This window comes from Melanotaenia boesemani, chromosome 4, assembly GCF_017639745.1.
Source record: "Melanotaenia boesemani isolate fMelBoe1 chromosome 4, fMelBoe1.pri, whole genome shotgun sequence".
Lineage (NCBI taxonomy): Eukaryota > Metazoa > Chordata > Actinopteri > Atheriniformes > Melanotaeniidae > Melanotaenia > Melanotaenia boesemani.
The window spans coordinates 13,242,162-13,265,524 of NC_055685.1; the positions used below are offsets into that span (position 1 = coordinate 13,242,162).

Sequence of the window (23,363 nt, forward strand, 5' to 3'; positions counted from 1 at the left end):
ACAATCTGGCATATACATTTTTCTAAAAATGCACTGTCCCTATTTTTGTACATAAATAAAAATGTAGTTAAAAAATAAAAAATAAAATAAAAAAAAAACAATAAATGCCCAGCATTGGTCAGTAACATTCTACTACACTCAGTAAAACCTAACAAAACAGGCTTTGTTCCCTTTTTTAATACATGTGAGATGTAAAGATATCAGAAGTTTATTTTTTGGCCATCAACCAAAACCCTAGCACTGGTAAGTCTGTTGACACTTGTTTCCTCGTATACATACGTACATACATACATGAATGAATGGATGAATGAAACTGAACAGAATGAGACAGTGACTGTCCACCCTGATGTTTTTAACATGGCTTCTGGCCTGTTAAAGTTATTACCATTGTTGGGCTTGCAAGTGCAGTGATTTCAGAACTGAAAGGACAAATGAGCATGAACTGGCAAAACATATAAATGTGAATACATGGCAAAATATTAAATTCAAATTACTTACGTGGCAAAGAAGAATGCAGCGTGTGATGTTGTGATAGTAACAGTGATCTGAACAACTCTATAGGGAAAACAATGTAGAAGGGAGAAAGAAAATATGAAAGAAGTTAACAGGAGTCACTTTTAAATTATGTTCTTGCACACATACATATTTATTGTATGATTAAAGTTTACTCACCAACTACAAAACAACATTATTTCCTTGCAGAAATTCACAATTTTAACACACTTGTACATGAAAATTAAATAGTCAGCGCACAAATAAAACAATGAGAAAGAAATTAGAAATTTTGTTTGGATTTGTGTCATTTCTTCATAGAAATTATGTCAAGTCCATTCACACATGTAATCCAATCACACCATTTACTGATGAGATTTTAATTCATTTCCTTGAAGTTCACACCTTGGCAGCTGTGAACAGATATACTTGACTATATATACAAAATAAAGAGCTCGGATAAACACTGATGTGTTAAGATGGGTAGTTGTTAGATGTCTGTACAGTTAAGCTGTAAGAACTATCAGTTAAATCAATCCAATATGATGCACTTAAATGTTGATGTTTAGCCTTTATGCAGAGAATATTAACAATTTGTCAGAGTATTCTCCTAAAAAACCACAGTACTACATAAAGATACAAAGTTAAAATCAATAATAAATTGAAAAGAACACATTTTACTTTATGAAAGTATGTCATTAACATGAACAAACGAGGAGAAAATATTTTCTTGTATTCAAAATGAGAAGGATTAATATCTCAAATTTAAATTAAAACACTGTATACAATGCTGCTCTCTGGTGCGCCAGACACAGCACATCAGCTCTCTGTACAGTTTATCAGCGCGCACAGACTCATGGCACAGTGCGTGTGACAGGTTTTGGACTGTCGGCAACTTTACTTAAAATCATCACTCGTCATAAATTCTGACAGCTTAGTAAAAACCGTTTATTGCAATTAAATCACAGTAAAATCTAAGTTTAATTTGAGTTCATACCATGTTAATGGTTAGTAATTGTCATACAGCAAATCTACGGATCTTGGCGGAAGTTGAATGGCAGGTTAATGCAGTTTAAACTTAGCAACAGATGGGTTGACTTCTCCACGAAGTGTCAGTAGCAGTCCTTGAGATGTGGAGTAATGGGTTCACTTGCGTTACTCGATACTCGCGCAAGTAAAGGGGGGGGGGGGGGGGGGGGGGGGGGGGGGGGGGGGGGGGGGGGGGGGGGGAAGCATGCGGTCGAACTTGGGCCTGTATAGCCAAAGACCTAGTTACCTAGATAGGTAAATAAATAGCTAACTAACTAAGCGCAAGCTTGAATGTGTGAGCAATTTACTGACATTGCTTGCACGAGCTATTCACTATCTTAAACACTCTCTAGAGATTAGTTGTGTTCAAATCTTTATCGAGGTTCAAATAAGCAATGTAGCAAAATTCCCCAGTGTCAACTTACTATACTTCCTTAATAATAGTAGTTTAATACATTTTACATGATAGATAGTCAAATTGGCAGCTACTCACCAGCAGCTGCAGCCGCTCATTCCTGGTCCACTGGCTGTTATGAGGAAAATTCAAAAGACCGATGGCGCCCGGTGGGAAGGTAACGTTAGCCTACCCATGATCCTCAGCGAGAGACAGTTAGGTGATGCAAGATTAAACTTTATGCACAATCTACATGTTATTTTTTTAATTGTTATTGTTGTTTAATTTACTTGTCCTAGTTCATTTTTTGTAGGCATTAGGGTTGCCAACTCCCAAAAGTAAAAGGAATCCCACCCCTTTCTTTTAATTTATAAAAGAATATTATGGAATTTCATTTATTATTTATTTATTTATTCTTTTATTTATTTATTATATTAATTATATAATATTATATTATATTATATTATATTATATTATATTATATTATATTATATTATATTATATTATATTTGAAACGTCATGTGCATTCACCTATTTCTGTAAGTGTTGCTCAAAACCTGTAAACTGTCTGTAAAAAAAAGAAAGAAAAAAGAATTTCCTCTAAAAAAAAATAAACATGCAGTAGGCCTGTACATTTTCTTGTAGTGAAATTCTGCTTAGTAAATCCAGTAAATCCTCTACATTTTAAATCATGGATCTGTCTTCAATGTTTTTCAGGCAAGGACCCCCAAACTGATGAAGAAATTAAGCAGATGCCCTGCAAAAAGCAGAAAAAAATTGTCATAATATTTCAGATATATTATTTATGTTTCATGGATAAATGAACAATGTTATTGTGCATTTAAAGCTGTTAAAATAATACAGTTTCAAATATGATTATTTCTCATGTCAAATCAACCAGAATTTCTGCTATCCCCCTCTACAGAACCCCATTGAAAACCTCTGTTTTAGATTGTTTTTCCATTCTTTTAATGAGGCTTTTATCAGCCCTTTTTGGTTTTAAAGGAGTTTTCTAAGTTAGTTTTTTTTCTATATTCATTGTGCCCAATCGTATCACTCTTCTTACCGTGCGTTCACACCGGACGCTGAAGAAATTGTTTGCGTGTACAAACTCAATGTAAAGTCAATGTACAGCCGCGGAAAAATGTGAGTTTGCTTGTTTATTGAGTTTGATATAAGGGATAGGCTCCAGCCCACCTACCGCAACCCAATTGGATTAAGCCATACAGAAAATGAATGAATGAATGAACAACACCTCAGTAGACAAATAATGGCATTTACAAAGATTTCCTAGTACACATGGCATATATTAATAATAATAATAGCAGTCCAAAGTATTTATGACCAACATGCAGCCACCAGCTACTTTTAAGCAGTATGAAGTACAATTACAGTAGCTAAAAGACTGCTGAAATTCTAAACATGTTAAAAACAAAATTTAAAAGGCTGATCTGGGGCCCATGTTGTTTAACCCATGTGGGGCCTAAACCCGGTACCAGCCTATGCCTACATTGCCCACGTTCATTCTCCATGGGGCCCATTTAGTAGGCCCACATGGGTTTACTATGTGGGCCCATTTTACTGAAACCATATGGTTCTAAAATAATGTTACCCAGTTACAGCCAATGCCCGCTGAGCCCATAAAGATCCCTTATTGAGCCCATTTAGTCAACCCACGTGGGCTTCCAATCTGGGGCCCATGTAGCTATACCCATGTGAGGCCTAAATAATGCAACCCAATACTAGCCTATGCCTTGATTGCCCAATTATATCCTCCATGGGGCCCATTTAGTAGGCCCACATGGGTTTACAATGTGGGCCCATGTTACTGAAACCATATGGTTCCAAACTAATGTTACCCAGTTACAGCCCATGCCCGCTGAGCCCATAAAGTTCCCTTACTGAGCCCATTTAGTCAACCCAGGTGGGCTTCCAATCTGGGGCCCATGTAGCTATACCCATGTGGGGCCTAAATAATGCAACCCAATACTAGCCTATGCCTTGATTGCCCAATTATATCCTCCATGGGGCCCATTGAGTTGCCCCACATGGGTTTACTATGTGGGCCCATTTTACTAAAACCATATGGGTCCCAATAATGTTACCCAGTTACAGCCCATGCCCGTTGACCCCATATAAATCCCGTATTGGGCCCATTTAGTCAACCCACATGGGCTTCCAATCTAGGGCCCATGTTGCTAAACCCATGTGGGGCCCAAATAATGCAACCCAATACTATCCTATACATTCATTGCCCAATTATATCCTTCATGGGGCCCATTGAGTTGCCCCACATGGGTTTACTATGTGGGCCCATGTTACTGAAACCATATGGGTCCCAATAATGTTACCCAGTTACAGCCCATGCCCATTGAGCCCACATAGATCCCTTATTGAGCCCATTTAGTCAACCCACATGGGCTTCCAATCTAGGGCCCATGTTGCTATACCCATGTGGGGCCTAAATAATGCAACCCAATACTATCCTATACATTCATTGCCCAATTATATCCTTCATGGGGCCCATTGAGTTGCCCCACATGGGTTTACCATGTGGGCCCATGTTACTGGAACCATATGGGTCCCAATAATGTTACCCAGTTAAAGCCCATGCCCATTGAGCCCACATAGATCCCTTATTGAGCCCATTTAGTCAACCCACATGGGCTTCCAATCTAGGGCCCATGTTGCTAAACCCATGTGGGGCCTAAATAATGCAACCCAATACTATCCTATACATTCATTTCCCAATTATATCCTTCATGGGGCCCATTGAGTTGCCCCACATGGGTTTACTATGTGGGCCCATGTTACTGGAACCATATGGGTCCCAATAATGTTACCCAGTTAAAGCCCATGCCCGTTGACCCCATATAAATCCCGTATTGGGCCCATTTAGTCAACCCACGTGGGCTTCCAATCTAGGGCCCATGTTGCTAAACCCATGTGGGGCCCAAATAATGCAACCCAATACTATCCTATACATTCATTGCCCAATTATATCCTTCATGGGGCCCATTGAGTTGCCCCACATGGGTTTACTATGTGGGCCCATGTTACTGGAACCATATGGGTCCCAATAATGTTACCCAGTTAAAGCCCATGCCCGTTGACCCCATATAAATCCCTTATTGAGCCCATTTAGTCAACCCATGTGGGCTTCCAATCTGGGGCCCATGTAGCTATACCCATGTGAGGCCTAAATAATGCAACCCAATACTAGCCTATGCCTTGATTGCCCAATTATATCCTCCATGGGGCCCATTTAGTAGGCCCACATGGGTTTACAATGTGGGCCCATGTTACTGAAACCATATGGTTCCAAACTAATGTTACCCAGTTACAGCCCATGCCCGCTGAGCCCATAAAGTTCCCTTATTGAGCCCATTTAGTCAACCCACATGGGCTTCCAATCTAGGGCCCATGTTGCTATACCCATGTGGGGCCTAAATAATGCAACCCAATACTATCCTATACATTCATTGCCCAATTATATCCTTCATGGGGCCCATTGAGTTGCCCCACATGGGTTTACTATGTGGGCCCATGTTACTGGAACCATATGGGTCCCAATAATGTTACCCAGTTACAGCCCATGCCCGCTGAGTCCACATAGATCCCTTATTGAGCCCATTTAGTCAACCCACATGGGCTTCCAATCTAGGGCCCATGTTGCTATACCCATGTGGGGCCTAAATAATGCAACCCACTACTAGCCTATGCCTTGATTGCCCAATTATATCCTCCATGGGGCCCATTGAGTTGCCCCACATGGGTTTACTATGTGGGCCCATGTTACTGGAACCATATGGGTCCCAATAATGTTACCCAGTTACAGCCCATGCCCGCTGAGTCCACATAGATCCCTTATTGAGCCCATTTAGTCAACCCACATGGGCTTCCAATCTAGGGCCCATGTTGCTATACCCATGTGGGGCCTAAATAATGCAACCCAATACTAGCCTATGCCTTGATTGCCCAATTATATCCTCCATGGGGCCCATTGAGTTGCCCCACATGGGTTTACTATGTGGGCCCATGTTACTGGAACCATATGGGTCCCAATAATGTTACCCAGTTACAGCCCATGCCCGTTGACCCCATATAAATCCTGTATTGGACCCATTTAGTCAACCCACGTGGGCTTCCAATCTGGGGCCCATGTAGCCATACCCACGTGGGGCTCATAAAATTTGCCCAGTTGGAGCTCATGCCCTGATGGTACCCAAGTTACCCATTTATAACCCATATGGGGCCAAAAAGACATGTTGGCTGGGAAAATGCTTCCAATAAATAGTGGAAATATTTCACATAATTTTTGTAATATAAAATTGTGAATACTTTACATTTTTGTCATCTACAGTACATAATGTGATCAAAATAATAAAAGAATCTGGACACATCTCTGTGTAGCACATGCTCAAATGGGTTGCCTGTGATATTTGGGACCTCAGACTGAATTAAAAACAGGCTTAATTCTGTCATGGAAATCACTGCAGGGGCTCAGGAACTGCAGGAATTGGTGCAAGAACACAGCTCAATAACTAGCATGTTAATCCTCTGTCATGGAAAGAGGAAGCCACATGAGAATGTGATCCAGAAATGCAGCCATCCCTGGGCCAAAGTTAAAAAAGCAAAGTGGAAAACTTCTGTGATCAGATTAATTAAATCAACCATCCAGCTTGTTATGAGCACTCAGTTAAAACGCCTGCATCTCTGTTGGTATGGGATTGCATTAGTGGAAATGGCAACTTGCACATCTAAAAAGGCAGCATCAGTGCTATATATACACAAGTTTTAGTGCAACATGCTCCATCTAGACATCCTCTTTGTAGGCAAGTCCTTGTGTATTTCAGCAACACAGTGCTGAACTGCATACTGTATCTTTTACAACAGAATGGCTGTGTGAGAGCAGGCGCTCGACTGACCTGCTCTCAGTCCAGATCTTTCACTAACTGATGTGGCACATCAAGAATGCAAAATATGACAAAGAAGACCCAGAACTGTTGAGTAGCTGGAATCAGAAAAGACTGGGACAACAACCCTCTTCCAAAGACCCAGCAGTTGGTCTCCTCAGTTCCCAGATGTTTACACACTGTTGTTAAAAAGAGGAGAGGTTGTACAGTGGTAAACATGATGCTGCTTCCAGTTTCGTTTAGATGTTCTGTGGCAATCAACTTCTATGCTAATCATTTTCAAGAATGTCTCATTTTTAACATTTGACTTTTTCTCTTTTTCTTTGTATAGTCAATAAATATCAGTTTATAAGATTTGCAAATCATTGTACGGAAGCTGAGAGTGGCCATGCTTGACAAATCTTTAAATATTGTCATCTCAAGATAAGGTCAGGATAATGGAATAATTGATCGTGTTGTATACCATGGTCTGGGTGAATACTCAATTCTGATTGGCTGTAGGGTGTCCATTAAAAAGTGATAATGGACACCTATAAAAGAAGTTCCGGTCAAATAGCCTTATTGCTGTAAATGATCTCGCTGAGTAAAGGCTAGTTGGTAGCCGTGGCGACAGAAACTCAGACGCCAGGCTGGAGACACGCCAGATTATATCTGTGATGGTACATTGCTGTGAAAGCAGCCTGTAGGCTTATTGGGCTCTGTCAGTCTAGGAGAGACGAGAATGGAGCAACATTTTGTCGTCCTGCAACGTTCCAACCAGCAGAGATCAGGGTCCACAAATGTTAAATCTCCGCCCTTCAAACGCCACTATGGACATGTCGTCTGTCTTTCTGTCTTGATTACCTTACTTACTTACTTACTTGCTTGATACAGAGTGAGTGGTAGATAACATAAAAACAATTTAGGATAGACTTACTAGCTTGATACACATTTAATGATCAGAGTGAATGGTGGATAATATTTCGTACATTAAAAACGATTTAGGAAACTTTCTGTAGACTTTGACTGTTTAAAATTTAAAATCATCCTCTGGACACACACAAGCTGTAAGAGCTGCACCCGCCCTCTGAAATGATACAGTGTCACGTAACATAACTATGGCTGACCAAGCTGCAGGTTCTGTGTTAGAGCTGTTACCTTGGCAACGTGTCACAACAAAATAGTCCACTCAGCTGCTTCTTATGAAAAACTTATGATTTTAACGGTAAAAAAAAATAGCATTAATGCATTCATAATTTATTTAATATTTATTTCTTTCGGAAATGACCATAGTATAAGTGGGATAATGCCCTTCAAGGTGTCCATTATTATTAATCAATGGACGACGCAGAGGCGTGAACCGTCCGATGCAAAGCTGTCTCGTTGGGCATTATCCCTTACGTAACAGTTTCATTATCTTAAAATACTATGATGATACACAATATTACCATACAATTACCACATTTACAGATAACGGCATCAAAAATAAATAATTCCAGGAATGGCTGCTCTTGGCTTCCCTATCATTGCATTCTGTTTTAAGTTTACAACTTGTACAGTGACCCAACACTTTTGTGGCTGGGATTTTATAAATAGTGTCTAAAAGATATTTTAGAAAACTTTGATCTGATAAATATAAACACAAGAACAAAACAGGGACTTTTTGAACATTTTATAGAACACATCAAAACAGAAAAGAACTTTAAAAATGAATAAATAAATAAAAAAGACACCTTTAGAAAATGCAATGTCATAAAAACTACAAGTCCCCCCCCCCCCCCACACACACACACACTCACAAACAAAAACAACAACAAAATGCAATAGAAAAAATATTTCCAACAGCAAATACTTTTTATAATAGGCCTGTACTGTTTTGTGAAATATTGTTTTGTTTTCTGTTTTCTGTGATTTTTTAAAATATTTTCTAAAAGCAGATATTTTGAATCTGTTGTTTATTTACTGATCTATCTACTGTGGGGTGTTTCTGGATTTCTTGCTGGTTTTGGTCCACTGGTTTTGGTTTTTGTGTTCTGAACCTCAGACTCAGAAAATTATTTTCATTAAAATTACAGTCAGATTTCTGCTTTGCCTCGAGCTCGCTGCTTTAATGAAACTGCCCACTGTGCAAGTGTGTTTTTATCTGATCACACTGGACTCCAGAGACCCCCCTCCCGCCCTGCTTCGCTCCGCGCGGTGATCGGCATTGATACAGCAGCGCCGGTAGGGGCGGGGCAGCACTGCAGCAGTGCGCCTCTCGAGCTGTCTCCGGTAATGTTCCATAGATACTCACGCCCCTCTCCGCCCCTGCCGCGAGACAGGTGGTTGGACTATATGCTTTCATCCTCGAGCGCTCCCTATTAGAATAACAGAGTGAAAAAAAAATCTGTTGACAGCAGGAGAGGGTCGGTTGGCGCGAGCGCGTCCCCGATGGACTTCCAGCGTGTGACCTCGGCGATCACCGGGCGGACAGCAGGAGAGGGGGGCAGCAGCCGGAACGCACGAGGAGAGCCCCGCCGATCCACTACCAAATGTTTTGCAGCGAATTCCTCGAGATGCTGTTCACGGGAGCGGCTCTACCGACAGAGGAATGAGATGCGCAAGTAGAAATTTGTCACGATCTTCATCTGAGAGGCGGCAGGAAAATTCTGACAATCCTCCGGTCTTGGGAAGTTCCCTTGGGGTGGCCGGGAGGGTGGATTTCATTATGGCTTCAGGCGCCGGTAAGGCTGCACAGCCCCCCGGGCAGGGCTCAGCCGTGAACGGGACTGCGGCAGAGTTTTCCAACATCGAGCAGGAGCTGTATGACTACCAGATGCACAGCAAGATGTGCAAGAAGATCGCTCAGCTCACCAAGGTAAGACCTGCCGCTGACACCAGGGAGCCGCGCCGCCTGATGCCACTCTGTTGGTCTGGTTATGATCTGATGGCTGCCTGCCTCAGTTACAGTACCTGCCATGAAACATCCGGCGATACTTCCCAACATCATTCATCACAGCCAGAATCTAAATGTTCATGGACATGAGAGAAAACAGCTAATATGAGAAGGGATAACAACTCGAAACCACATCAGCTTAATGATTCCAGCTGAAATGTGCTTTGAAGACGTGAAATAAGATTCTTTCTTGGAATAGTCATTAGGGGGGGAATAAAAAAAACTTAGGTCAGCTTCTCCTGTCTTCGTGACTGACTGTAATCTGACATGCTGTAGATTACAGAGAGCTTTAGGTGTAGGCTGCAGATCTCCAGCAAGCTGAGAGCCAAACAAGCAGCAATCATGGCTGATATGCTGATCAGATCATTTATGAATCATCTTTACAAGCACTCACAGGTTATTTGGGCTTTTCAGATTGCACATTTCATTCAGTTAGAGCTCAAAATGACTATCAAACAAAAAAAAAACATACAAAGGAATCAATTAACAGAAATAAGCAAGATGAAAAGAAACAACTCTCACACTAACTAGCTCTGATCTGCTGGTTGTCTATGTGCCATTAAAATGAATGCATTTTCTAAAAAAGGATAACCAACGTTTGATGCTGTTTATCTTCTTCCATATCAGCATGCAGGCTGCTTGACAGCTGCAGCAGCTCTATCTGCTCCAGCTTCTCGTATGTTATAGCTTTGCTATGTGGGGATCCTCCTTCTCTGTGCTTCACAATAATGCTTACAGAGGCAGGGCATGACCCACTGCTTGTTGAGCTATGACAATTACTGATGACAGTGCACTTTCTTTATGGGTACACCTCTGTGTAGCCTGGAAGTGCATGTGTGTCTCCAACAATATGCATGTGTGTTGTTTACAGGGTCCTTGAACAGGCATACACAAACAAAGATGACACAGATGGGAGGTCAGAATTTACGTCTGCGCTTGTTAGTGGCATTTGTGCCGACCCCTGTACTTCAACCCTGTTCCCTCTCTCCATCATAATACTCCTCCTCCTCCTCCTCCTCCTAAGAAGTCTGGATTAGTTTTCTCTCTCTTGAAAGTTCATGCACCCCATGTCAAACCTGCTTTAGCTCTGATGACCACAGTGAAAATACTTGAAACCCAGAGTGCTGCTGAAATGTAAGAATCATCAAATCTGATATTTGGTGTAAGCGTTTCCTCTGAGCTTCGGGATGCTTGTCTTGTGACACATGGTTTATTTGAGTGTTTTGGGGCAGGGTGTAGAGAAGGGAGGAAGTGGGAAATGGGTCAGCTGTGGTAACCTTATATATTTTATAACCTCACTTAGTTGTGCACGAACATGGGCATGGACGTACACACAAATACACTTATCCTCAATGCACCTCCTCACGTCTGCCCATCCCTCACGCTTCCTATCACCCATCCTCCCTTATGCTTGACTAAAACAACTCCCTTCCCTCTTTTCCCTCTTCATCCACCTCCATCCCTGCCCTCCCCTTCCCCTCCATCCCGGCTGAATGGGTGCTGCTAAAGATAAACCAGTTGGAGTGTGTTTACACGGCAAAGCAGGCCAAAAGGAAGAAAACGGAGCTGACCATGTCAGGCCAGCTGTTGTGAATGTTCACACAAGCCTGCTCGTGAACAGGCATGCGCACCCTCACATGAATACAAAGAGAAGAGCAGTCTCCTTGACACGGCTCACAGAGATCAGCAGTGGCATATTAAAGTGTGAGCTTATACACAAACACCCAGACTCTTGACTGGCAGCTTTAATTCTATCTTTGGATTTCCTGTGCTTACCACGTGCACTGTCACAGTGTTCCCTGCTTTGTAATCCAGCACGCTCAGTACCCTCTTTGATATGTGTGGAGGTATGTGTGTGTGTGTGTGTGTGTGTGTGTGTGCCTCTTTGCCTAACCTCTTCTATGTGCAGCAACCAGTCAGTCTACATCTCACTCCTTCTTCACCTGCTCTAAACAGATCACTCATTTCATGCCTTGCTGACTATGAAGTTATTGTCAATAAGCAAGGGCAGCGGCTTGTGAGGCTACATGAATAACACCATCGACCAGCAGGATCAATATGAGGATCTGAAGTCCGGATTTAGAGGAAGAAGCGGCCGCTCTGACCAGGCTGCCATGCCCACTGCCTTCAGATTTACACCTAAAATAAAAGCTGAATCAGAGGCAACACAATGACAGGTGGGATAAGTGTTTAGATATAGTACTTAAAAAGTAAGAAAATGTATAAAAAAAATATCAATACCTTGAGAGAGGAATCCTCTGTTTAGATAAAAAGTTTCATTTGAAACTATAATAATGTGTCATAATTTTATGTATGAATAAATATTCTGCATTATTTAAGTCAAAAGTCAGGTCAGAATACTATAGGTATATTTGTTTAGATAATTACACCCATTATGACAAACAAGATGCAGTACACATATAATATAAAACAACTTATCTATTAAAGAAATGTTAGAAAAACCCAAAATAATTATGATAAATTATTAAAAATATTCAGAATCCACAAAACAGGAAAATCAGCCAGTTACGTCAAAACAAATTTAAAATAAATAACCTTTTAATTTAAGCCAGAATAAAACAAAATCAGTGTGCTAAATATATTTGTTCAGTTCAGCAATAGCAGCAGAAACAAAGATGTTTTTATAGCACTTTGTTCTTTACCTTGAGACTAAAAACAAGAAGGAGTGTAAAAAAAAGTTCAGTATTCTCCTCTGAACTGTAACAGAGCAGTAATAATAATAATTAAAAGGTAAGATTATAAAATGGCAGAAAATCAAGAAACTCCAAATTGTATTTTAGTCCAGTAATTGGGTAAAGTTACTGTTTGCCACTGGTCACAAGCATTGTTAGACTCCTGTGATGGCGTTATTTTTAAGTTGTTTCCTCAACTTTGACCTCAACCATCCCTGACCTCATAGTGTGGGTGATTTAAAACCCATAAAGAGCAGAAAAAAACTAATGCACCTTCAAATGTCTCTTTTATTCCATCATTCCACATTTTATGACACATGCTGGTGCAGATGTTGACCATTATGAAAAAAATGGTCTGTTTAGTTTTCGAGATCAATAAGGTGAGGTTCATACAACATTTAAAACGATCTGATTAAATCTAATCCGAGTCATATTTCAGTCCACCTCTAAACAAATCAAGGATTTTCAATAAAGGAGATTTTTTTAAAAATTAATCTGGAAATAACAGGAACTGGATAAGGTCTGGGCCTGTATGGGGGGGGTTGGTGGTTAGCACTGTCAGACCACAGCAAGAAGGTTCCTGATTCAGACCTCAGCTGGTTCCTTTCTGTGTGGAGTTTGCATGTTCTCTCCAAAGTTCCTCCAGCTTTTCCCCACAGTCCAAAACCTGCCTCTGGCATGATAGCAGCTGGGACAGGATCCCACCACCCCTGCATTGGAATAAATGTTATAAACTGTAGTTATAGCACTTTTCTAGTCATATGTTGATCACTCGAAGCAGTTTTAAACTACATGTCACATTCACCCATTCACACACACACACTCATACAGCAATTCTATTGTTACATACTGCTTTTTTAACCTGTCACACACATTCATACCCCAATAGACACATCAGGAGGCAGCGTGAGGTTCAGGTTGGTAGATGACTGCTTTTCCTCCTGAGGCTGGATAAGAGGTAATAGCCAGTGAAAGAATGGATGGAATTGGTCTGGTGTGTGTGCACACAGCCAGAGTGAAGCAAAGTTAAGCAAGAAACATTTCACGTTGTGAAAATGACCCTGAAACAGCTAATTTAATCCATCAACTGGACACACAATCAAGAGTCGGTAAGTTTCTTCATGTTAGTTACCCTTGAATATCACATTTTAACTCTGAACATGTTAAGAACAAGATGCCATTTTATTTGATTTATAACTCTAGCGGGGTAAACGTGAAGGTGGTGAAGACCTGACAGAGGTTTAAATGGGCGATCAGGCACCTTTGTGATTAATGCCTAAAGAGAACATGATGGCAGCTGTAATGTTATAGCTGTGGATTAATCATTTTTTTCTCCATAGACTTGAATAATTCATAATTGAATGATACAGTAAAACCATCTAAAATTACAAAAGACTGAAAAAAAAAGTCCAAAATCGACCTCTATAAATCTGTGTTGCAGTTTATAATTAATTTAGATTTTTATCTTTTAGATCTTTCAGTCACTTCTCAGATTTACACTGATTTGTTTGTTTGTTGATGGTCTGTAGATGTTTTTCATGGCTTGGTCTACATTTTTTTTAACAATTAAAAAAATAAAAAAAAATAAAAGGGGGAATATGTTGAGGCTGTTTTTCTTTTGTAGATGCTACGCTCCAAACTTTGTCTAGAGAAGGATCTTTTACCTTTTGAAATGATGACATCCTTGTGTAAGAAGTGATCTTTGATGTTTGGAGCCAGCCTGCAGCCTCCAACCCTCAAGGCCAAATTGCAATTAGTGCAGTGACAGTTGTTACATTTTAGTATTTAATTATTTCTCATACAAATAGTTGCTATTAACTATTTAATTGTCTATGCTAATATCCAACTGATAATATAATTATTTGCCTAAATTTTCTAAAGATAAAAGCAATATATTAGAAGTGAATACAAGTTAATATGTAAATATATATTTATATATCTTTGCATTTTAAATGAAAACCTGAGGTGGCAGAGGACAGTGAACATTATGAACTGGTGGAAATCCGCATGGAAATATGTTTTCACCCTGCTGTTTTCAAACATGATAATTAAGCACCATGATGACAAATATATCAAATAATTGCTTTTACATAATTTATTAATAATTTGCAATACGGAAAGTGAGCCAGGTGGGATCAGCTCATGTCAGTGGCTGAACTCACTGATGTTTTTGCAAATGAAAAGAGTACAAATCTCAGCAGCCTGCTTCCAAAATCTCTTGGAAACCGAGCCGTCCCTGAACAGCGCAGGCAGCATGTTAATGAACAGAGTTTAAGATTGAGATGTTTAACCATCACAGATGGGGTGTAATGGTCAGATGGGCTTCACAATCCCTTAGAGTCCCAGCGTCCAGGTGGAAACTGCTCGTCTGTATCATTACCAGGTTTTATGTTCAGTGTGAGGCTTCGTCAACTCCAATGCCGCCAGCAGCCATCACCCTCCACAACAAGACATTATCATCTTCTTATTAATTAGTAGTGTTTTAATAAATACAAACAAACAAACAAAAATATCTACTACAGCATTGCAATTTCCCTGTGGGCTTAATAAAGTATTTTTCATTTTCATTCATTTTAGAAGAACCTTCGTTAAGCCGTCCTCACTTCTTCTCTCTTATTTTCTTTTCTGTCCTTTCAAACCGGCTGATGAGGACGGCCAAGAACGCCTCACCAACAGCCCTCTCAGAGCGTGGCCTAATTTCAGTGCTCCCTTCATTCCTCTGTGTCATGAGTCATAGTTAGTGAGCCAAAGTTCATGCGCCATGACGTGATTGAATAGCCAGCGTGACAAACTGTACATGTGTGTCAGGATTCAAAGAGGAGTTTAATAAGAAGAGCTAGATTATATACAAAAAACCCCAAAACATAACATGTTAGATCATTTGAGATTGTTAAGGCAGTGTGAAAGTGTGGACAAAGGAGGGTTGTGACACACACAAACAGGGAATGTCCAGCAGTGCTGTGCCAGCTGTGTGCTGCAGACAGCGAGGCGTCTGGATAAAATATGAGCCCATGTATCTCCCGTGTAAACCCGTGTGTGTGCATGCACGAAGACACACACAGCCTCTGCAAGTTGGTAAGTGAGACGTCAGGGTCACCAGAACCAGATGATGACACTGTCAACGTGGCGTAGAGGTTAAAGTGAGTAGTGGGGGGAAACAGACCGTATTTCATACAGTATGCCAGCCATGCACTGTAATAGGTAGGTGGGAGAGAGACGACATACATGAGGGCAGGCGTCACTGCTTAAAGTCGGGACTGTCCCACCACATAATTCTAGGGTTACTGCAGATGAACATAGTTTGTTAGGTTTCTGTTAACCTTTACTCTTTATGATTATGTATTAATGAGTTTCACACCCAGTTTAATTTATTTTAATGGTATTGGCTTGAAATTTTGGATCTATGATATGTGTTTATGGGCTTGTATTGGTATTGGTTGCTGTTGTGATGTAACTCACTTAAATAAATTCAAAGAGATATAAAAAATGAATTAACATTTTCTAAATTCTCCCTAAAATGTCTCACCCAAGCCATACAAAGCAGACTGAACAAAGCGCAAGTCACACTGAGATAAACAAGTATAGAGGAGTTACTGGTTTGGTCCCGGAAGCAGGAATTTCAGCCCCCATTTAACAGTTTAACATAAAAATAATTTTCAAAATAGTGACCCAACTCCAACTTCTAAATTTAACATGGTGTGTCAGTGCAAAAGAGGTGGTTAAAACTGCAATGATGAACTGTATTTGCTAAATTAGTCGCACATAGCACCGACCAACCTGTCTGTGAACAAGTGTTGCATGAGCAATAAATACCTAGATAGTGATGTGTGTTTATCACCTGGTATTGTTAATGTTTGCCAACCAGGTCCGTGGAATATAAATGTTGCTAATCAAACATCAAAACCTCACATATGGTGATCTGCATAAAAGAATTATACTAGAGAATTCATGCTTTATATGTCTTCTTGTATAAACTAATTGGACTCTGCAGCATGTAAGATGTAGCATGTGGTCCTTTACATTCTACCTTTCAAGTCATCTTTGTTGATTCTTTCCATAAATTCTGCAAAGTCTCCTCAAAACAAAAATCCATGATCTTCCTCTTCTGCGTAGCTGATACTCTCAGTCTGTACAGTTACAGAATATTTTGGGCTACAAATGGTTGGCCAGAGAGTGGACCAACACACTGGTGAAGATGGCAAAATTGACAGCTTCAAGGCCAAATGGACACACAAAGTACAAATTAAAATGTAAAATGTGTTCTAAAATATAATGTGTTCTTCAAGGAGAGAGCACAGTTGATTCTTCATTGTCTGTTTTTGTCCCTGCCACTCTCCAGGTGATTTACTCTCTGAACATGAAGAATGAGGAGCAAGAAACAGCCTTGCAGGCCTTGAGCCACGCTCACCACGATGAATTGCACCGCATCCTGATGGAGACGTGTCACGAAGGGGAGGGGTCTGCATTAAGGACACGTCTACTAGAGCTACAGGAATCTCTGGATGAGCAGCAACGAGTTGGAGCCCAGGTGTGTGAATGTGTGAGTGGTGCTTAAGTGGTGCCATGGACGGTAGTAACAGTATGATTTAATGTGTAAACTCCCAGCTGCCATGTCCATGATCCACAACAGTTTCCCAGTTTAAGGTAGTTTGTAGATTACTAGGCCTATGTTGTGCATTTTGTGCCTTTTTTAGATTTTTTTAAACAGCACACATGCATTTTCCATGCCAGCCCACATGGGGCTGGGCAGGACAAACAATCATCCACACTCACAAAATCAAATACAAAATCTTAAAACGGGTCTAACACACCCAGATGATGTGATCAGAGACTGAATAACTCCTGCTTGTAAGACTCAGAAAGGCCTGGTGCTCCACATATGCTCTAAAGTCCCATCTTTTTCTTTTTTTTTTTTAAGATAAGTGCACATAAACATTAATACAGCCAAGTTTCCTGTAAAGCTGCTCAGATTCTCATATTTTCCTTTTGTCAGACAGCTAAACGCATCAGGGATTTTGACTGAAAAGCATCCCATTAAGATATGTCATCTTGCAGTTGCATGAAGCATTTCCTTACTGTCATTCTGCTCTAATAAAGTCTTGATTTAATAACCACAGCCTCATATAACAAAGTTGTCAGGCAAGCAGCTTAAAGATAATTTCTTTGCAGCGATTTCATCTATACTTACAGGTGCAATGATGTCCCACAGAGAAAGTTAGAAAGGGCCGAAAGTCTTGTACATTTTATCGTACAGCTGTAGCGTTGTTACAGTGTTGTACATTCATCAGTCAATAGCTTGATTCGCTTCCCATGCATGTATCCATGGATACATAGTGGTCCATTCAAATAGTGAGATTATGCTAAAACTATATATTTAAAGCTAGAATGTAAAAATGACTTTTTTTTTTTTTTTAGACAATCCACAATTTTTAAGATTTTTTTCACGCTAGTCTGGAGGTTGTCCTGCCGAAGTAATTTCTTATGGTACATTTCAAAATCAGTTATATTAATTATCCATGGCAACAGAAGAGTTGCTTACTAGTGAGATTAACTGATTGAGCTCTCCAAAACCAAGTTAATGAGCAAAAACACACCAAATCCCACGAGTTGAAGAGGAATCAAAGAGGATGCAGGACAGGAGTACAGCAGAGAGGGAAACCAGAAGAAACTGAAACCATTTCTTCCAACTGTTCTAATGGGAAATCTGAGGTTGCTAGCTTAAAAAATGGATGAGCTTGAAGTGCTAAGAAGGACACGGAAGGAATACAGAGAATGCAGTATTGTATGTTTCACAGAGACATGGCTGCAGGAACATATCCTGGACTGTAATGCAGAGCTCCCCGGTCCCACGAGGGCCACAGCCCTGTAGGTTTTCCATGTCTTCCTGCTCCAACACACCTGACCTAAATCCACGAGTCATTGTGCAGAACTTGATAGGCTGTTGGTGCAGGAAATATGCTCAGTATTGCTTGAATGTCACAACACTGTAAAGCAATTGGCCTTTTATGGCCAATTTTCTGGTCTTTTTCAAAGTTTATACACACTGATTACACTTTTGGGATGATGCAGGAAAGGGTATTTGTGGTATGTATGTGTCACAATAAAAGTACACGAACTCTGAGGTGTTATAATGTTTGAATAATGTGTCTTAAATGTTGCCATGTGAGATAATGTGTAAGTTCAATGTGGAGTTCATCCTGTTATTCTCTGTGCCCCCAGGTTCAGGCAGATTTTGAATGCTTCCGCATGCAGGCGGAGGAGAGGGAGCGTGAGACCGAAGCAGAACTGAGGAAAGAGTTCGAGGACAAGCTCCAAGCTGCAGAGGAAGAGCTCCAGGAGGCCAAAACTCAGATCAGTGCTGCCCAAGAGGAGAGCCTGAGACTGAGCACAGAACTGGAGAAAGCTAGGGAGCAGATCCAGGAACTGAACGGCAAATGTGAGGAGCTTCAGAAAGCAGCTGACAAGGAGAAAAAGAAGAAAGAGGAGGAGAAACAAAGAGAGGACGAGGAGAAAGAAAAACAAGAGGAGGAAAGAAGAACTGAAAAGCATGAGGACTTGGAAAGAGTGAACGCCCTCCTAAAGGAACTGAAGGCACTCAGGCAGGAGAGGGATGGAGCAGAAGAGGAGAAGAGGCAGGCAGTGAAAGAGGAGCGGGAGCAGTGGGGGCAGAAGGTGAACGATCTAAATGAAGAGAAAGAGCAATTGAGGAAGAAAATCGAGGCAGAATGGAGAGAGGAGCGACAAAGGTGGGAGGAGAGGGAAGAGGAGGAGAAGAAGGGAATGCACAGCGCTCTAAGAGAAAGAGTGAAGCGGGCTGAAGCAGAGGTGGAAAGTAACCTGGAGAAGCTGGCGGAGAGCAAGAGAAACACAGTGAAGCTGCAAGAGAGGATACAGGTGCACCTCTGTTTTTACCCATCCGAAAGCTAGAATCCAGAGCTGTGAGAAGGGAGGTGAAATGTTGCATCTTCCTGTTCTTAATGCCCCCAGCTAATGATTGTGTTAAGGGGGTGGGGGGTCATGCTTGTCTAACCACAGGCTGCCCTCTCTTAGTGCAATTCCCTCCGCCAAATATCTGCTAATGAGTAGTTTGAGCAGGATAGATTCGCTGCACCACTACCATTACCACCTCACGCATGAGCATTGAGAAGCCCTGGGAGAGCTGGCACAGAGCTGACATAAGCCCTAACAGCAGACCATTAAAGACTCACTGCTGGGCAAGACAGCTCCCTGACTCACCACATTTCATCCCTCATGTTTTTCTTCTGTACTGCCTGCTTGTCTGACTTGCATCCCTTTTTTTCCTTCTTCTAATCTGTCAAATTTGCCACTGGCTTCTCTTTTTCCTCATCCATCCTTCTTGTTTCTTTTCTATTCCCCTGTGCTTTCTCTCAACGCATAACACTCCCCTGCACCGCCCTCCCGGCCTTTTATGCCTCCCCCCAGGACCTGGAAGAAGAGCTGGAGTTGGATCGGAAGCGTGTGTCTGAGGCTGAAGGCGTGGTTAAACGGGCGGAGGAGGAGCTAGCGGTCGCCAAGGAGAGACTGCTGCTGCAGGAGGACGAGCTGCAAAGCAGAGCAGGTAGTTCTTCCGTCCGCCGAAGGTAGTTTCCAGAAAAAGTAAAGTCAGCTGAAGCCAGTGCAGTTTTATCATCCATTCAGACTAATTAAGTTTTCACCTCATGCCACTATCATATAAACAGATAAAAGCAACATACTCACATTCCTCATCCTCCAAAAAAGGCAAACAGCTTCATCAAATTGTCACGGTGCCCAGTCAGCTAAAAAGCTGTGATTGTTATAAAGTGCATGAGAAGGGATTTTGTTTTAGGCCCTTCCCCATTAGAGCTACAAACTGTGAAGCTTCAGTAACTCTGTTGCTTTTGCTCCAATTCTTCTTATTTAAATTTTTGTGTGTGTGTGTGTTTTTTTCTGCAGGAAAAAACCCCAGAAGACCTAAAAAAAAATATATTCATGGCATATTCCCGATTTCCTTCCACTGCTTAGATCCCAAACTCAGACTTAGCTTGACGTTTTTATCATAGTTACATGTTTTATTTTAAAATGTTTTGTCATCATATTCTAAAAAAACTATCTTTAAAATCAGAAACTGCAAAAGCAATTCAGGCAAAACTGACTGAGAATCTTCCAGATCATTTTATATCAAATTAAGTTTGTCTCTCATACCTGGTTGCATAGATTCATACAGATTTTAGCTGGTACTGTTGCAGATAATGAATCACTGGATTCATACAAATTAGTTTATGATTGAATGTTGAATTGAAAACTGATTATCACAGGGGAAAAAAAATCAGTGTATATAGCTCTATTTTGTCATTTTTAAGCATTTTTTTTCTTTGATAAAATAATTTAATATCATTATCTTCACAAATCTTTATCTACATGCTGTCAAAATTAATTTGAACTTTTTGTGGATGTAATAACCGTATGACATGCAGAGTTCAGATACATAAAGGGATAAATCCACAGTGGCATCTAATCTAATTGATCAATTAGACTCCTGACAAACACGTGTACAGCATTATTACCACATGACAGAGCATACAAGAACTAACCTGAGAGCTTAAACTACCACATAACCAAACCGATTACTTGGTATTTATATTCCCAAATACTCAGATCTACCTTGTTGGCAGTTTGGCCACAGGTAGATGGAACTGATTCTTATTTAATACACAACAAATAAGGTGTAAAAAGTGGCCCAAACACAGCGCAGCACAAACATGCCTTTTAATACACCAGTCAAGCAAAATAAATAAAATAAAATAAAAAGTCATTATTTCACTGTCAAATATCATCTGCATAAACTCTGAGATTCATCGTCTGTCCATTTGTCTTTGCTTTGTTTTAAAGGACAATGTTAAGAACTGTTGCTTGTTTGGACAAAAATTAAGAGATAAAACAAAAACAGAATTTCCAACTTCCAACTATAGAAAAAAATAAAGAAGACCAGTCAGATATTCTAACTGGGATATAAGACTTTAAACAAAGTAGTGACAGAGCATTATTAACTCAATAATATTTCCTAATTAAAGAAAACTTTATAACTGCTGGTAAGAATCTCTGTATTAAAACAGGAGGAAAAGAGTTTTGAATTCCCACCTTGAGGTACAGTATATGTAGCATCAATGAAAGTGACAGAAATCCCCTGCAGATCTAAACTACTGAGTTATTTTCAAACCTGGAGGTCTCAAACAAATGTGCTGATTCTAGTATTTCTAATTCCCGCTATCTGCTTTGACCTCAATTTTTATTTTTATTTTTTTAAATTTTGCACTTGAATGAAAAAATAACTGATCAGTTATCTTGTGCGTGAGCTGTGTTTTAACTTTTGTATGTGCTTTCTTCTCGGTATTAATCATATGATGTGTGTCTGTCAGAAGAGCTCCTGAATCGTGGGGGCTGTGAGGTGTGTGTGTGTGCTGAAGTAGAGGAGCTGAGGAGCCAGGTGAGTCGTCTGCAGAGCAGGAACAGAGAGCTGGAGCTGCAGAGCAGCGGCAGGAACAGTGACCACGCCCGGCAGATACGTCAGGTAACACACACCAGATGAACAAATTCAGAATGGAGAAAAACAGATTCATATGTTTGCCAAATTCTGGGTGAATACTTTGTTTGCGTCTCCATAGCACGCTGAAGCTCTGTCCAGTTTGCGTTCGGAGATGGTGAGAGCCCAGACCGAGGAGCTGCGCCGCATCCAAAAGCACGCAGATGATGAAAGGGACAAACTGCAGAGGGAGATGGAAAAAGAGAAGGAGAGCCTGCAGAAGGAGAGGGAGCAAGAAAAGGAACGTTTTGAAAAGGACAGAAACAGAATGCGCAGAGAAAAAGATGAGGAGAAGCAAGTACTGCACAAAGAAGTGGAGGAACTCAAAGAACGTCTGAGGAGTGAAAAAGAGGAAGAGGTGGACCGGCTCCGCAAAGAACTAGAGGTGGAGAGGGTTCGAGTTCGGTCCCAGTTGGACAAAAGCATTGAACAGGTAGAGGCGGAGAGAGCCAATGTGCAGCAGAAGCTGGAGGAGGAGAAGAGGAGGTTGGTGGAGAAGGCTGAGGAGGACAGGAGGCGACTGAAGGAGCAGGTGCGGAAGGCGATAGAGGAGGTCATGAGGAGGCATGCAGCAGAGTTAAACAGCATCCAGGAAGCTCTGAGCTCAGAGAGGAAGACCAACCAAGAGGTCAGCACCTATCTGCACACCACACAAAGGAATGGGTTTATTACAAATATGCTACATTTACAGGATAAAGAGATTTCGTGAAGTATGAGGTACTTTGTAGATGCCAAGATCTTGCAGCATCTTGCAGCTGACATAGTGAGCCAGCTGCCATTCAGGCTGGAGCCACCAGAAGACCGATCTAAAATAACTCAAACCTCAAAAAATGTAATCGTAGCATACATGAACGTATAGTTAACTTTAAATTGCTTCATTATTGCATCAGACACCTTCACTTTTTTTCAACCTCAGAACATCTTGTAATGCTACTTGTATTGCATGCTAGGTGGTTGTGAGCTCCTCCATCCAGATTTCTGATGATTTTCCAAACTGGGAGCATCCTCACTGCCATCTGCTGGATGTAAAACACTGGCTACTCATTTGTCATTCTCAAACCTGACTTTAAAAAGTAGAAAATACTAAATATAAATGTAATTTCAAGGTGAAAAATTGGGAAAATTTTATCCAGAGCAGTAACATGTCAAAAGCTGAAACTCTAATCTTTGAATAATTCAGGATAATTATTCTATATTTAATAATTAAAACTGTATATGTATAATGTTTTTCAGAGGTAAGATTTTACACTCTAATTAATGAGAACACAATTCTCATTCTCAATCCAATGTGGACTTTATTAAGAAAGTTAAAAGCAGCCTGCTGTTCAGCATTTCAGCTGAATAATAGAGGATTAATTATTAC

At 40.7% G+C, this 23,363-nt stretch overlaps 2 protein-coding genes across 5 annotated transcripts in view; one reads left to right on the forward strand and one right to left on the reverse strand.

Annotated features, from left to right (window-relative positions):
- ncapg (non-SMC condensin I complex, subunit G) overlaps window positions 1-4,773 on the reverse strand; it is a 33,124-nt gene extending 28,351 nt beyond the window's left edge. Inside the window, exon 1 of the mRNA XM_041981945.1 lies at window positions 4,759-4,773. Within this exon, the coding sequence (XP_041837879.1) occupies window positions 4,759-4,773 (15 nt within the window). The remainder of the gene's footprint in view (window positions 1-4,758) is intronic.
- Window positions 4,774-9,071: 4,298 nt separating this feature from the next.
- fam184b (family with sequence similarity 184 member B) overlaps window positions 9,072-23,363 on the forward strand; it is a 30,927-nt gene continuing 16,635 nt past the window's right edge. For 2 of the 4 annotated variants that reach the window (XM_041983455.1, XM_041983458.1), the window contains exons 1-6: window positions 9,072-9,667; window positions 16,778-16,966; window positions 18,658-19,332; window positions 19,882-20,017; window positions 21,837-21,988; window positions 22,083-22,628. In XM_041983455.1, the coding sequence (XP_041839389.1) occupies window positions 9,401-9,667; window positions 16,778-16,966; window positions 18,658-19,332; window positions 19,882-20,017; window positions 21,837-21,988; window positions 22,083-22,628 (1,965 nt within the window). In that variant the 5' untranslated portion in view covers window positions 9,072-9,400. The remainder of the gene's footprint in view (window positions 9,668-16,777; window positions 16,967-18,657; window positions 19,333-19,881; window positions 20,018-21,836; window positions 21,989-22,082; window positions 22,629-23,363) is intronic. The other 2 variants (XM_041983456.1, XM_041983457.1) reach the window with 2 other exon arrangements.